Genomic DNA, 14,651 nt, shown 5'->3' with positions numbered 1-14,651 from the left:
ATATTCAGCCCCTGGAAGTTCAGCTGCCCTCAGATACGTACCATGACTTTTCCCTGAGCTGCCATGAAAAAGAGACTTTTTATTTTTTGAAAGAATGCTAAAAACAGCCTATAAATTGCCTTCTTTTAATATGTGCTATTTGCCAACAGTAGTATATTATAAACTTTAATAGAACACCAGAAGGCCAAGCTCCAACTAGTAATTGCTTTGTGGATTTAAAGCACCGTACCGCATGTGTGGTGAAACATGATTATTGTGCATATAAGTACTACATAACTGTTTGTCAAGGAGTTTGCTTTCCTGCACTTTGTAGTTCTTAGCTGTCAGCTATGCCTGCAGGAGGAAAGGTAGATGGGGGGGAAGCAGTGGGCACGCTGTGCCTTGCTGGGGTGTGGTGTGCCAGGAGGAAAAGGGATGTGAAACCGGTGCTGTCCCTCTGCCTCAGTAGTCCCCAGGTTGAGTGCGGTTCGTGCCTGTCTCAAGGCGTGTAGGGATGGGAACAGAGAGGCCACCGAGGTCCCAGGACAGCACCGGCTACATGCTGCTGTTCGGTGCTTCCCTCCCTCCTCTTCTGGATGCTGGGTGCCCCTTTGGGCAGGACCATACAGCAGTGGGATGGCAGGGTGGCAAAGCGGTGGACGTGTCCAGAGAGGTGAGGGAAGTTCTTCTCGTGTGTTTTAAGATTGAAGAATCTGTGCGGAGCATGGTGATGCGCTACGGGAGTCGCCTGTGGAAACTCCGTGTCCTCCAAGCCGAGCTGAAGATCAACATTCGTTTGACACCGACTGGGAAGGCGATTCCCATTCGTCTGTTCTTGACCAACGAGTCGGGCTACTATTTGGACATCAGCCTGTACAAAGAAGTGACAGACTCCAGAACAGGACAGGTACGGTCCCATATGGCTCCGTGGTTTGATGAGCAAAACATTGCGGGGGGACACATAGCTGGTGAGGCTTTTCTGCACTGTGCAGTGTTTTCAGGTGATAGAAAATTGCCATTCAGCTTTGCCAAAGGAAGATGACTGTGAAGATAATCTTGCAATAGGTGTGTAGGTGTGCAGAATGTGATCAGTTGTGTAAAAGTGCATTTCTTCTAATTGCTTTGTATGTACCTTAAGTCATTTGTATATCTGTTTTCCTCTGTGTCAGGGTGCTCAAAAAAGTAATAGAAAAGTAATGACTGTTGGTGCTCATCCTGTAGGTCATAATAAAAGATATTATTAATTATACGTTTCCCTGAGTAGATAGAGAAAATCTGTGAACTTGTCTTTTAAATTCTAAAGATACAGGGAATGACCTGGGTAGGATGATATAAAATTACTGAAGGTGGTTTTATATCATTTTTATGAAGCATAATGGGCTCTTTTGTAAGGGTTGTGACTATTCTGGTATTTCTGCTTTTCATGGCGTAGGAACAGTGTGATTAACTGAAATACCTACATATGCTAAAATACATGGAGCATAGGATGCATGAAAAATATTTAAATACAGAAATGTTTACATCTCCCTCTGTAATAATCTCTCTGCCATGCAGTAGTAGCAGCAGAATAAATCACTTGGGCACCATCGGTATTAAACACAAAGTGCTGAGTCACCTTTTCTCCCCCTTTTCTCCATTTAAATTTTTCCAGCAAGCTGTCTAGCCTTACAGTCTGTCCAGTTCTGGAGATCCTAGAACAGATAGTGTCTGTATGTTTTACTTCATTTCTGCCTCTGAGTGGAGATGAAGAGAGAAAAGAACATTTTAATAATCTCCAGTAGCCGAACTTAACACTTGAGTTTTGTTAGTCATTTGTGAAGGTCACCTTTTTCCTCTTAAACTCCGTCTCTGAGCTTTTTTTTTTTTTTAAAGCTAGGGGAATGCACTTGTGTGTGTATGGCTTTTAGCACCTCTTCCAGTATCTGATTTTTTTATTTGATTTTTTTTCCCCAGAATATTAAACCAGTTTCTGTTAAAAAATTATACTGATAGGAATTGTTTCAATTAACTCTTTGACTAGTTGGGAGGAAGGTTTGTCTTACAAAGCTTGAAGGTGTTAGTTTTTTAAGAAACTTTGGTAAATCTCCCCCTCATGACAGAGGTTTATGGGACAGGTTCAGATCCGTGTATTTTTTCTTGTGTTTTTGGAGTGTTATTTTGAACTTAGAGTATCCTTTTAAAAGAGTTCAGACATTACTGATGTATTGGGTGCTGAGCATTTTCATGACTTCTGAAGAATGGAAAAATAGATTAATCATGAGGGAATGACCCCAATCTCATTTCACAGTTTCTGTGGTAATGAGTGGTGATACTCAGTAAAGACTTCTCAGCTCCCACAGAAGTGCTCTGAAGCTTTCTGCAGATTTAAGGAAAATTGGACCCCAAGTGCAGTAACAGATCCTAATGCAGGCACTGTCACAAATACTTGTTACCCTGAATAAATACTTCTCCCATTGAAGAAGCTACTGTTTGTGAAGACAGAAGAGAGCATGTACTGTTTTTAACCTAAAAACTAAAATTGGCTTTACTTACTGAATTGTATCTTTAGTGAAATTCTTTGATTGATTAATGTTCAATTAGAAAAAGATCTGTTTGTAACGTCAGATCTGATGACCATCCTGTTAAAAACAGCCTGATAGTGTTGCTTCTGTCAGGCAGGTTTCTGTGAAGCAGCATTTGTGCAGTGTTGTCCCAGTTAAGCAGTGCTCCTCCTGTTTCTAAGTTGAAATAGATTTCCTTCCGAGTCCTGGCTGAGTGGAATATATAGTGCTGTGAGGCATGGCGGTTGATAATTCATGTCGCTACTCTGGGAAAATCTTTTAAACTTACAATATCAAAACTTCAAGCCAAATGACATATGCAAGTCTTGACCTAGCTTCCATGATCAGTCAGTGGAGATACGGATACCGTGCTGTTCGACTACATAAATAACAGAATTCTTTTCTCTCTCCCAGCTATCACAATCCATTGGCATAGATACGGTGTCAGGGGAAATACTGGTGAATGTGAAGTCATCTAAGTCACAGGCTTTTTTCTGTGGGGATGTGGCTCTGTTCACTTTGCTTTCTGCTGTGATATGGTAATAAGTCAGTGATACTCAGAGCTGTGCAGTAATGGTCCAGCAGTGTCTCCAAAGGGTAGTAATGCATGATGAAGCACAGTGTTACAGTATGTGTGAGTATTAACATATTTGTAGAGAACAGAAACAAGCCTGATTGGTCTGGAATAGCCTGCTGATTTTTGGTAAAATCTGGATGAGGTGTGTATGGAACCAGTGGATTCATCAGTAATTGGTTGTGTTTTGTACTGCAGATTATGTTCCAGGCATATGGGGATAAACAGGGACCACTTCATGGGATGCTGATCAATACCCCGTACGTGACCAAAGACCTGCTGCAGTCCAAGAGATTCCAGGCACAGTCTTTAGGGACGTCATACGTCTATGACATTCCTGAGATGTTTCGGCAGGTGAGCATTCTTAAGGCCCAGGGGGTTGTTCCAAACTTTTGTTCTTGCAAAGCACTTCTATCAGTTGCCATCCTTACTTGTCAGGGAAACAGGTAGCCTGGAGTGGCTAACAATGGTCCCCCAGGGTTTATGTAGCTATGGATTGAGTCTACTTTGTAAACCACCTTCAGTTTCTTGTTTAAGTTTCTTTGTTTCCCCACCCCGTTATCTAGCCTTCCCTGGAGGGTTAGACAGTGCAGGGGTGATAGTTCCTAGGATAGGACTCGTCTGTCATTGAATGTGTTAATGAGTTGCAGAATTTGTGTGTCTGATTTGCTGGGTTCTATGCTGAATCACATAAATTGAATTACACTACTTTGGGTGAAACTGTTTCATAGTTTAAATTCCAAAGTAAGTGATATCCACTGAATATTGTCAGTCAGACTGAGGGGAGGGAATTTCGGAGTGTTCTGTCTTGAATATTAAGTCACAGTGGATTGAATAAAAGTATTTGCAGATGATGTTTTAACAAGGATTTATTTTTTCCTCGTCTAGTCTTTGATTAAACTCTGGGATTCTATGAATGAACATGCATTGCTGCCAACGCCACCGCTGCCTTCTGACATACTAACATACACCGAATTGGTGTTGGATGATCAGGGCCAGCTCGTGCACATGAACAGGCTGCCGGGAGGAAATGAGGCAAGTTGTACTTTCTTTAATGCTACTTTTCTTTCCCTGTCCTGCAGTACATTGTGTTTTGGACTAGGTTTGACAATTGTAATGAAAATTCACTAGCCAGGCAAAAAATCTATTCATTCAGTCTTTCACAGATGAAATCCCTCTCTTGAAAATGAGATTTTTGTTTCATTAAAAATTAATACCTTCCATACAATGGGTATTTTAACCTCCATAGTAAATGATGATTCCATTTCAAACCTGTGCCAATGCTGTTTTTCCTTCGTAATTAAAAAGTGCTCATTCAGCGATTCCAGGTAACTGGGATTTGTATTTGAGCAAAATATGTTTTACAAGACTAAACAGAAATGTTTTTATTTGCTTAAAAAAAACGAAAACCCAATTTTATGCTTTCCATTTAAATACTAGCCATTTGGTGTTTGTGTAGCACACTGGAAAGGTGTGTGCAACATCCCCCTCTAGTGAATGATTTACTAGAGACTAACAACCTGCTAATGCTGTCGGGGTAGCAGAGTTACTTCTTCAGCTCAAGCAGGAGGAGGCTGTTCTGTTGTGGTGGGCTTTTGCTGGTATGTCATTACATTAGCAAGCCAAAGATTACAGCATTGAAATGACTGGAGAATAAAGCTAAATAGTAGAAGATGCGGTGGTGTGGTTTTTTGGGGTGGGTTGTTTTTTTTTTTTCCCTAGGGTGGGTGGGATTCAGTAAGTGAATGTTCCTACAGTAATTTAAATTTGAATGGTTCTAAGTGGTGATATCATTCATTTTTCTTGGCATCATTGAACAAGCACCATCCTTTTACTAGATATATAACTTAAGATTTGCAAAAGCTCCGTTCAAAAACATCAAGTATGGGTAAGAAACAGGGGGTTTCATCACTATTTACTGTGTGTGTCTTGTCAGGGGAAGGTTTTGAATATGATGTTTCAAATTGATCCTAATCAGTAAATGGTGACTATGGGAGCACTACATCCTTGGTTTTTGCTGGCCTATAGGAGAAATGTTTTAACTAGTATAATTAAACCTGAAAAGAGCTATTCTCTGCATTCTTAGTGAAAGCTGAGGCTGCGGTGCTGTGGAGGCTTATGCCATCATCTTTCTCTCTTTCTCTGCTCTCATTCAGTGTTTGAGTGGATGGTGACTGGGGAAATAGCAAAGTCCCTCAGGGACATAGCTCTGTTCTTGCTGAAATTACAAGCACAGAGCTGCCTGGGCATGAACATGTAGTGTTTACTCTGCCAGTATGAATACAAATAGTCTTATTATAAGAGATTCTGTACCCAAAGACCACCAAAAAAAAATTAGGAGTATTTTAACCCTTCCTAGACTTAGTTGTGCTCAATCTGTAAAGAAATTACATGGCTGTTGTGGTGAGCATAGTGTTGTTACCTAATGCACAGGTTCAGGCCCTGCCCCTGTGGCTCTTGGGCCGAGGGGCTGAGTCACTGGAGAGCAAGAGAAACGAGGGGAAAACTTGATGTTCCCCCCACTTCTTCAGCCTGGCTGCTGAAGATTGCTTCTTGTGTAGATATATGGCAGGCTCTAACTGGCCTTTTAATGGCTTCCCAGAAACCAGGTGAGGGTGCTGGCCGCGGAGATGAAATCCCAGCCAGGGCTTGGGGTCTCGGAGGCCAAGGAACACTCCGTGCCTCCCCAGGGAGGCGTACAGCTCAGCTGGCAGGGCTGAACTGCCAGCCTGGCCTGCTGGCAGCTGGACGAGTCACTGTAGGACCATGTGCAGCTGGAACGAGGCTTGAGGCTTTGGTATTGAATTCTGCTACCAGCAGCCAGCGCACACAATAGCGCTCATTCACAGGTGAGAATGGACAATCTGAGGAAGAGGTTCCAGCAGCAGTCTGAAGGACAGGTGACATTCAGGAGGCGACGAGCTCTGAACAGATTTATTCCTCCATGCTGCACTTTCTTTATCTGGATGAGCTGACTTTAGGCTTTTATGGTTTAACTCTGTTCAGCTGAGGAAACAAATTTTCACAAATGCGCGCTCAAGTTTCTTTTTCCAAAGAAGATGGCTGCAAGGGTGGAGAAGGGAGAGACAGGATGCTAGATAAATTCAGAGCATAAGCCTTTTCTTTGTTAAGGCTGTAAGTGCATCCATTCTGCTTTTTTTGAGAATCAGTCTGCATAGTATCTGGACAGAAAAATACAGCATCTTATCTGCCAGGAAGCAAAGATCCTCGGGGTAATCCATCTATGTGGCAGTAGCTGGTAGCGTTGCATAGGAAGAGGAGATGTGCCACAAGGAGCAGGAGCAAGTATTAATTGGTTCTGCACTTCTTCTGTGTGATACAGTGGTGAACCATTCTGAAAATATGGCCCAGTTCTTTGGCTCTCTAAACTCATCTGAATTTTTTAAGAAGAGTTTTGTCCTCAGATAGATGTATTTGACTTCAAAATGCCAGAAGCCCATATACACTGAAAATCGCGTTACAGGGGAGATGATCCCTAAAGAAATGAGTACAGCAGGGAAGCTGAGGTTCCCAAGCTTTGCAGTGGCTTGCTTGGTAGCCTTAGTCAAAAATTATCACTGCATTCGTTTGTTCGTACCCTAGTAAGATGAGGCTGCTTTGGGGTGTGACGTGGATAATTTAGACAAATGTGTTTTAAGAGTCTTTGAATTTGTACGTGCTAAAAAAATGCCGGATAATATGTTATACAGCATTCCCCCAGTTTTGGTTAGTAACCCTTGATGGTCACTGCCAATGGAGACTGCGCCCCAGAGATCCAGAGGAGTAAGCTGTTTCCAGTTCAGGCCCCAACGGGCTGACAGGCGGGAGTGCTTGGTAGGAACTTTCCAAGTAAATGGGATTTATTCATTCTTTATTCCCAGCAAAAGTTGCTGATTTTCTGAATCCAAAGTCTTTTGAGAGATTGTACATCATGTGTTTTTTTACTAAAGAGGCAATTTCTGTTGAAAACTTCTGGCTGTAGTAAATATAGCTGCTGTTTAGTGCATTTAGGTTCCTACTAGCATTCTACTTGTTTCAGATCAGAGGCTCGAACACTGCTCTTCCCCCATGGCAAGTAGTGCCTTACCATGGCGGGATCAGCTCTGCTGAGGTAGGGCTTGTCTCTCCTGTTGGAGCTGTGCTACACAGTATGAACAATTACATTTTCTCTATGTGAAAAGGGGTCAAGGCGCTCTTCCTCTTAAAGCGTTCAGCTGAGCTGAGTGCCCTAATTGTTTTAGCTAGCAGCCGAAATAGAGAAACCAGCATAAAATCCAGATTTGTGGTCAGCGTGTTCAACTGGATGTCAACAACCAAAGTTGCAATCCCTGCTCTAATAAGGGGCAGAGCAGGAGCTGGAAGCTGAGTTTCTCCTGTCCTCCCAGAGCTTGCAACCCACATTCTGGGCTAATCTAGCTAACCTGTCTATGTTTTCAGGAAAATCTGTGAAATGGGAATTCTCAAGAACTTTCATAATACAAGAGGGTGTTCTTCACTTAGCTGGCGACCACTTCATGTAGCCCACCACCTCATTTGGCAGTAATTATCTCTTTACTAGTCGTCTCAACAAAGAAGCCAAGGACTTAATGGACCATGAAAATACAACTTGCTATTTATTCCTAGACAGTGCTTGCTCCTTCTGCGCGGAGGATCCTGCCTCTTGTCACGGCCAGGCGGGGGAGCTTGCGGTGCTGCTGGCCCTGCAGCCTGCACTTGCGACATGGGAGGAGGCATCACTGATACAGAGCCTTTTTCCTACCTCTTGTCTGCTCAGTGCAGCCGGAGTTCTTTCTGAAGCGCATCTGCTGTTTTTTTGGACCGTGGACAGAATCCTGGATGGTGCCTGAAGCTTTCTGCTAGATGGGTTCTGTTCTGGATCTTGCATGTTAAGCTTGTGAATTGTGTCCTGATCTCTAGTTACTCTTCTTGTTTGTTTGTTTTGTGTGTGTGTTTGTGTCCTCTATTACTTGTCTGGCTGCTTTAACACCTCTGCTCACATGTGAGACTGTTCTGATAAGCTCTGTCTGCTACCATAGGATTTCAGTAAGCCAACACACTTGACAAGACTTAATATGCCACACTAAAAAGTTGAAAACAGTTTATAAATAATCCTCAGAGCCAGCAGGTACAGAAGGGAGCTGAGGAAGGCTGTACTTTATCAGCAGAATCAAACACCAGTCGATAGCTCCCTTCTAACGCTCCTGAGTAAAGACTGAACGGACTTTGGGACAAATGGGCAACTGTGCAGCTGTGAGCATATCAAGAACTAAGCACCAGAGGTGGGTGCTCAGCTTGACTCCAGTCTGACTTTTAAGATAGATATGGACCATTTAAATGTACAAAGTTTATATAGGGCAGAGGAAAATATCTACTTGTGTTTGTAATCTTCAGCATTTTACTATAAAATGTCTTTAAGAAGAAAATTTTTAAGTTCATACCACAGCCTTGATGCTTACCTAGTTTATAACACAAGACTTTTAACACTTCTGCTAACTGAATTTTCTTTTAAATAAGTGGAAGCCTTTTGTGTTTTTTGCTTTGTTTTGGTTTTTTTTTTTAGTGCTACAATCCTTGGTGTTTCTGGCTGAGATATTCATTGGGCATGTGGGGTAGGGGTGTGTGATTGTCACTTCCTGCGCTAATATTGAAGGGATGTGTTTGAAAGGATGCAGCACCTCACCCCGTCTGACAGTGTCAGAGCAGCTGCTGGCTGTCCTCTGGGAGCCTTTGCCCTGGCAGCTCTCCTCTGTCCTGCCTGTCATCTGAGCCTCTGATGTCACTCTGTAGTTATGTGGCTGTGCTAAAGTGGGGAAGTATCTGAAAGACTCAGAAATTGTGTGAACAGACAAGCAAACAGGGCTAGAGTTCAGAAGTGTATGGCAACTCACATGGTGTGTAAAACCACGTTGGTTGCAGCAGTTCTGCTGAAGACACAACCTGTAAATGTACTGACACCCTTTTCAAATGCCCATTGAAGACTGCTTTGTTCCAAAGATTAGCTTATTAGCTGAAATCTTAGTGTGAAAAGGTAATTCCCTCAGCTTGTTGGAGAACTTAATATATTACTTGTCATTCTTGAGCTGGGCGTTCTGATGTTTTTCTATAGCACTTCATGTATTTTTTTGTAGCACGGTACGTATTTACTGTGATCCTCTGGCGCTAGGACTGTACCATCTGCTGATAAGGCCCAACTAATTTTCATGGACAAGGAGAAAGTGAGTGTAAGGAGTGCCTGCAGCAACACCCCATGTTACCCTTCATCTCAGTCTTGTGCAGTGTCCATGTAAAATGTGTCATTTTCCCTATTGGCACTAGATGTCACAGTTTTTCCTTCTCAGTAGCTTGAGGATCAGAAATAATCCATAATTGGAGCTGTTGGCTGGAGTGTTGGCAAGAACCCTTTCTTGGGAATGTGGGAAGGTTTGACCAGGTGAAATTCAGGACGGCAGTGGGCAGAGGGCTGCTGAAACTCTGCTTCGGCAGCTCCCTGGATTGCCTGGGGCTGAAAGGTGTAGCTAATGAATTTTATACAAGCAAAGCTTAATAGTTGAACTGCATGTTCTGCTTTGTCACCCCATGTTCCTGCATTTTATGACAGGCACAGGGTATTAAAACATCTGCTGGGCTACTTACAGCGGATGGTAAGTACTTGAGAGAAAGCAGAGACTGGGTGATGGCAAAGTCAGTGAATTAACATGAAGGTGAAGGAAAACACCCGTGTTATCTTCTCCTACCTCCCCCAGCCCCACCACTATTTTTCCCAGAGATTACTGTAAAAATAGTAGTTTCTCTTTGGGTTTCCCAATGCTGCTTCTTGATTGAGTTTTGGGAACAATCCTGACCTGAAGGCTCTTCTGGCAGTAGGAATGGGTTTAAATAACAGGGAAGCTGGACAACTATTTGTGCTGCACAGCAAGTGGTGTCTCCTCATCTGAAATACTCATGATGCAATTTCAGAAGGTGATCCTCCTTCAGAGAATAATTTTAGCCCCTATCAATGAGATGCTTGGAGGTCACAATGAGACATAGGGGGTAGAGATTGGGACAGAGCACATTTTTGTCATGGACTGCAGAGTGTTATTTTTAGTAAAAGGTGGATTGTCTTATGACAAGTGGAATATAATACAATTTTTTTAGAAGTGGGTCCCCCTAGCATCACTGAAAACTGATTCCCCCCACCCCCCACAGTTATGCCTAGATAATTTAATAAAACTTCAAGAGTAGCAGGCATGTGCATGGGAAGATGGGACTTTTGAACTCTGTTAGAGTTGGGATGGATGCATGTCACAGCTTATATGGAGCATCTCCTTAGCTGAACAGTGATTGTACAGTTAAGCAGGAGTACTCTGTAATACCTTGAATTGTTTGAAGGGTTAATATTTATGCAGATCAGTATCTTCAGTGTGCTGTTTCTCACAGTGTTGTAGATGCAGTATCTTCCATGGCCTGATTTTTGAAAAGGTACATGTATGTTATGGCAATAGTTCAAGGTTTGAAAAGGCTTTCCTTACAGAACCAGAAGTTATGAGCCTCTAACATACACCTTTGAGTTAGAATTTATCATCATTATTTAAAAGATAAATTTTTATAAGGTTATGAGTAAATCCATGGTTTGTTTTTGATTGTATATATTCAGATATGGCTGTTGGATTTCAGCATGCTATCAAACAAATACAGAATTTTGATTTTGTTACCTTTCTTGTAAACATAGGAGTCAGAATTACATATAAACCACACCTCTAATAACTGTGATATTTGTTAACACTTTACAATCATCAAATTCTTGGGCAGGAAATAACCCTACACATCACAGGTGAGGCTCTTTGAGGATGCTGAAAGCAGTGACTGCTCAAATCATGTCTTATTCAAAGAGCAACTAGAGCTCCAAATTTTTTGAAGGGTTTTAAAATCCTTAAATAGAGACATTTCTAGATCAGAGATGTAAGTGGTGGCATGAAATATCTTTAGCCGTCTGTAGCTTCACCAGATGCAAACTGTTTCAACTGAAGTTTTCAAGCTTACACTCTGCCTAGGGTGAAGTTATTTATTGTTTAGTTTGGAAAGCTTCATCAAAAATGCTTTTGTTTTGCTGAAAAAGCTGGCAGTGTTGCTCACAGTTGATTCTGTGGGCTTATAGCAGGAACTTGAATTTGATGGAGAGTCTGGTTTGGGTTCGGCATTATGTCTTTTGCTATTCCCGAGACACTGTGCAAGCTTCATACCTTGCAGTGCAGATGTGTGTGCAGTAAAAAGTACATTTACACTGTCTATAATGGGTTTTTTTGAGCTGTCCTTCTGGTGCTCTGTGTGTCCATCGGCTCTCCCTGAACATCAGCCAGCCTTTTGCTGGTTTGCTTCCTGGCTTGCCATCTGAGTGCCCTTTGGTCTAGCACAAGGAACCAAACCAGTATGAATTCATGTCTCCTTCAGTCCACTGTGCTGCACGGCATCTCTTACTGAGCAAGCCTTTGTCATGTCTCATCCTGGAACAGTTTCTTCCCATCTCTCATCCACTTGGCCGCATGCTGTTCAGAAGAACCATGCCAACGTGTGCTTGGCTGTGCTGCCTGTGACCACTGCTTTGATCGCTAAATGACACATTTTTCAGAGCCAAGAAGAGAATGAAGGAATCCTAGGTTTTGGCACTGCATCCTTGTCAAAGCATTAAGTCCGAATGCCGCTAGCAAACCACTTGCATCATGCCCTTTTTCTGGGAGTTGGTTCACGCTGAAGATAAAAACTACAGCTTTTGGTCACAGTGTAAGCACAGACAGTCTCTCTTTCAAATCTGAAGTTCCAGGCATCAAATTTGAATGATGAAATAGGAAAATTGCTACATCTGCATCAAGTAAAATTTCTGGGGATGTCTGTTCCCTTTCTAAAACACACCTTGCTCGTGACTCTGCAGCAGAATGATTCAGCATCCTGGGGTCAGCGGACACTGGTTTACTTCCAGAACAGACAGAGGTTATGAAGGGGGAATAAAGCACATGTACCTTGATTTAGCAATGTCATAATGTGCACACGCAGCAGGGGAGAAATGTGCTTTCATTAGTGCTGAGCTTTGGCATTTCCAGTGCTCACGTGCTAGACCACTACAATTGTTGCATTTCCTTTCTTGTTATGACTTTTGTACGTAATAATACATTTCTATGCAAGTATTTAATGTCTTATTTTAATTTCTTATTTACATATAAAGCTTATATATGATACGGAAGCAACAGAATGGGAGCAGGACAAAATTGCTGTCAGGGTTCTGTAAGTTCAGTTGTCCTACTTAGAGATTTTGAGACCCACATTCAGGTTTCCAAATCTGGACATAAATAAATAAAATGAAGCCTGACATAGAGTACCTAGGCTCAGGCATAGTCCTCGTTGTGAGAGTAGAATAAACCAACACAATTGGCATGGCTCAAGCATAGATTCTGTCAAATAATAAGCTGTTCTCATTCACGTCAGATTTTCTCAGGAATATGGATCCTGCTAGAAAGAGACTTGAAAGCTCCCCCTGCCTGAACACCAGCCACCATTTGCATTGGCTTCCCTTCGTTCCCAGTCTGTTGTGCTTTCAGGAGGGAGACTGGGATCGGTTTCTTTCCCATTCCCCTCGGTGCCTGTTGTCAACAGCTCTGGCTGCCACTAGCAGTCAATTTGTAACTGCATCAGTGTGTGTATTACTGTTCACATCAATAGCGCAATTAATGTTGAAGTCAATTTTGGTGTTAATTTTAGGCCATGATTAGTGTTGACACTGTGTGTCAAACTAATGGCATTTATGAGCACCATGAAAACGAATGTTAGTTAATATCGTGTTTTTACTATCTGTTAATGGTTACATTAAGCCAAAGATCTAGTGGGAGAAGGTGTGTATAAAATTATATATATAAAACTTGTGTGTAATATATGTGTGTCATGCAATTCTGCATTGCTGGTGCTATTCAGGGAGCAAATGACATCTGAGCACTGAATCCTAATCACAGTTTGGAACATCAGAAATAATGATCACTTCTGATCGGAGGTTGTGAATAATTCATCTGGTTTGATTTTCACGTTCTGTCCAGTGATACTTTTCAAACCAAATGTGTTCCTACAGGAGAATAATGGTCCCACTTCTTATGGAAATACTGTGGCACAAATCATTTTGCCCACATAAAAACAGTTAAATAAGACGGTTCCTGCTTTTATTTTTTTTCTCCCTCTCTTCTTCATTCCTGGGTGTGCTGGGAATAGAGCTGTGGCAGGAGAAGCACTTCCAAACTGTGCTGGCTCTTAAGAAGAGCCCGTTTTGAAACCACTGCTGCTTACCATCACCCGTTACTGTTCTGACAGTGCTCTTAGGTGATTAGCTCAGCCTGTCTAATTAACCTGTGAACTCTCAATTTTTTGGCATGCTGCCGTTAACTTAAAAATCTCATCTTTTTTTTTTTTTTTTTTCTGAAATAGAAAGCTATCCTCCACTGCCCATAAATTTAAACAGAATCTACATTGTTCATAGGGAGAAAAAAAAATATCCTTAGTTTGTGCCCTGTGATTTTTATTCCTGGATAAATGGCACAAAGCATGCTATGTATTGGGGAGGCAGAAAGACACACAAGTTAATAAAGTGGTGCACTTTTAATTTTTCTTTTCTTAAACTGCATACGGTTGCTCCATATTTATCAGCTATAAACTGTATTCAAGAGTGTGTGTTTACTGTGCCTTGGCTAGATAGTTTTTGCTGTTCTACTAGTGAGCATTAACAAAAGGCATTTTATTTATGTAGAAGATACATGATCTCAGGTTAGGGAACTGTTCCAAGACTTCTGTTACAATTTGAATTTTCTAAATAGGAAATGCTTTTAATACGCCTGTTTTCTGTACTGTCAAAAATCATCAAGCTGATGAAAGTGAGGAAAGTCTCTTACATTTTCATAGGTGAGACAGACTGTGGGCCCAGTCGTGGGTACTAACTGAGCTTGAGCACTAGTCCCTAAGCCCTGGAGCAATTCATCTGCCTCACATGTGAGCTGAGGGTGCTAAGATTTTACTTTCAGTATGTTGTGGTTGTTATGCAGGCTTCTGGCAGTATCTTTATGTGTTTCTATCTTGCAGTTTACTGCGGTGACAAATATTTAGCAAATAGAAAGCCTGAGCATTTCTCCTGTTGCTCGTGTGCCTTGTGTTCATCTGATGGTGCTTGAAGCTTCCTGGTGTGGTCCTGGCTGATGAGATCAGTGTAGCGCTAAGCAAATGACTAGTTAAACAAAAATGTGTAAATTAGTGCTGCTTCTGTGCTATTTTGGAAGAAGTTTATGTGCAGTTTTTAAAAAGAGTATTACCCCATCTTGCCTGCATGTTCCTATCAATAACTAAAGCTGGTTTCTGGAGTGGTATCAGAAAGAGTTGCTAAGTGCCCAGTTAAGAATTTTAGTTACGGCAGGGAAAGCCTCTAAAATATGGTAAAGAACTGAGCTGCAGTATGTAATAGAGTATAGAGGGGCATCCCTTATTTCTTAGAGGCTAATTTTGAAGCCTTTAATTCTGGATTTGCAGACATTTTTAACATGCTGTTTCTAATT

The 14,651-nt window shown here is 41.8% G+C and overlaps 1 protein-coding gene across 10 annotated transcripts in view; it reads left to right on the top strand.

Annotated features, from left to right (window-relative positions):
- ACACA (acetyl-CoA carboxylase alpha) overlaps nucleotides 1-14,651 on the top strand; it is a 148,108-nt gene that overhangs the window by 80,791 nt on the left and 52,666 nt on the right. For all 10 annotated transcript variants that reach the window (XM_055720345.1, XM_055720359.1, XM_055720332.1 and 7 more), the window contains 3 exons: nucleotides 683-886; nucleotides 3,292-3,447; nucleotides 3,982-4,128. In XM_055720345.1, the coding sequence (XP_055576320.1) occupies nucleotides 683-886; nucleotides 3,292-3,447; nucleotides 3,982-4,128 (507 nt within the window). The remainder of the gene's footprint in view (nucleotides 1-682; nucleotides 887-3,291; nucleotides 3,448-3,981; nucleotides 4,129-14,651) is intronic.

This window comes from Falco cherrug, chromosome 1 (genome assembly GCF_023634085.1).
Source record: "Falco cherrug isolate bFalChe1 chromosome 1, bFalChe1.pri, whole genome shotgun sequence".
Taxonomy (NCBI): Eukaryota; Metazoa; Chordata; class Aves; order Falconiformes; family Falconidae; genus Falco; species Falco cherrug.
The sequence above is the reverse complement of the archived record's forward strand: the minus strand, read 5'-3'. Positions and strand labels throughout refer to the sequence as shown.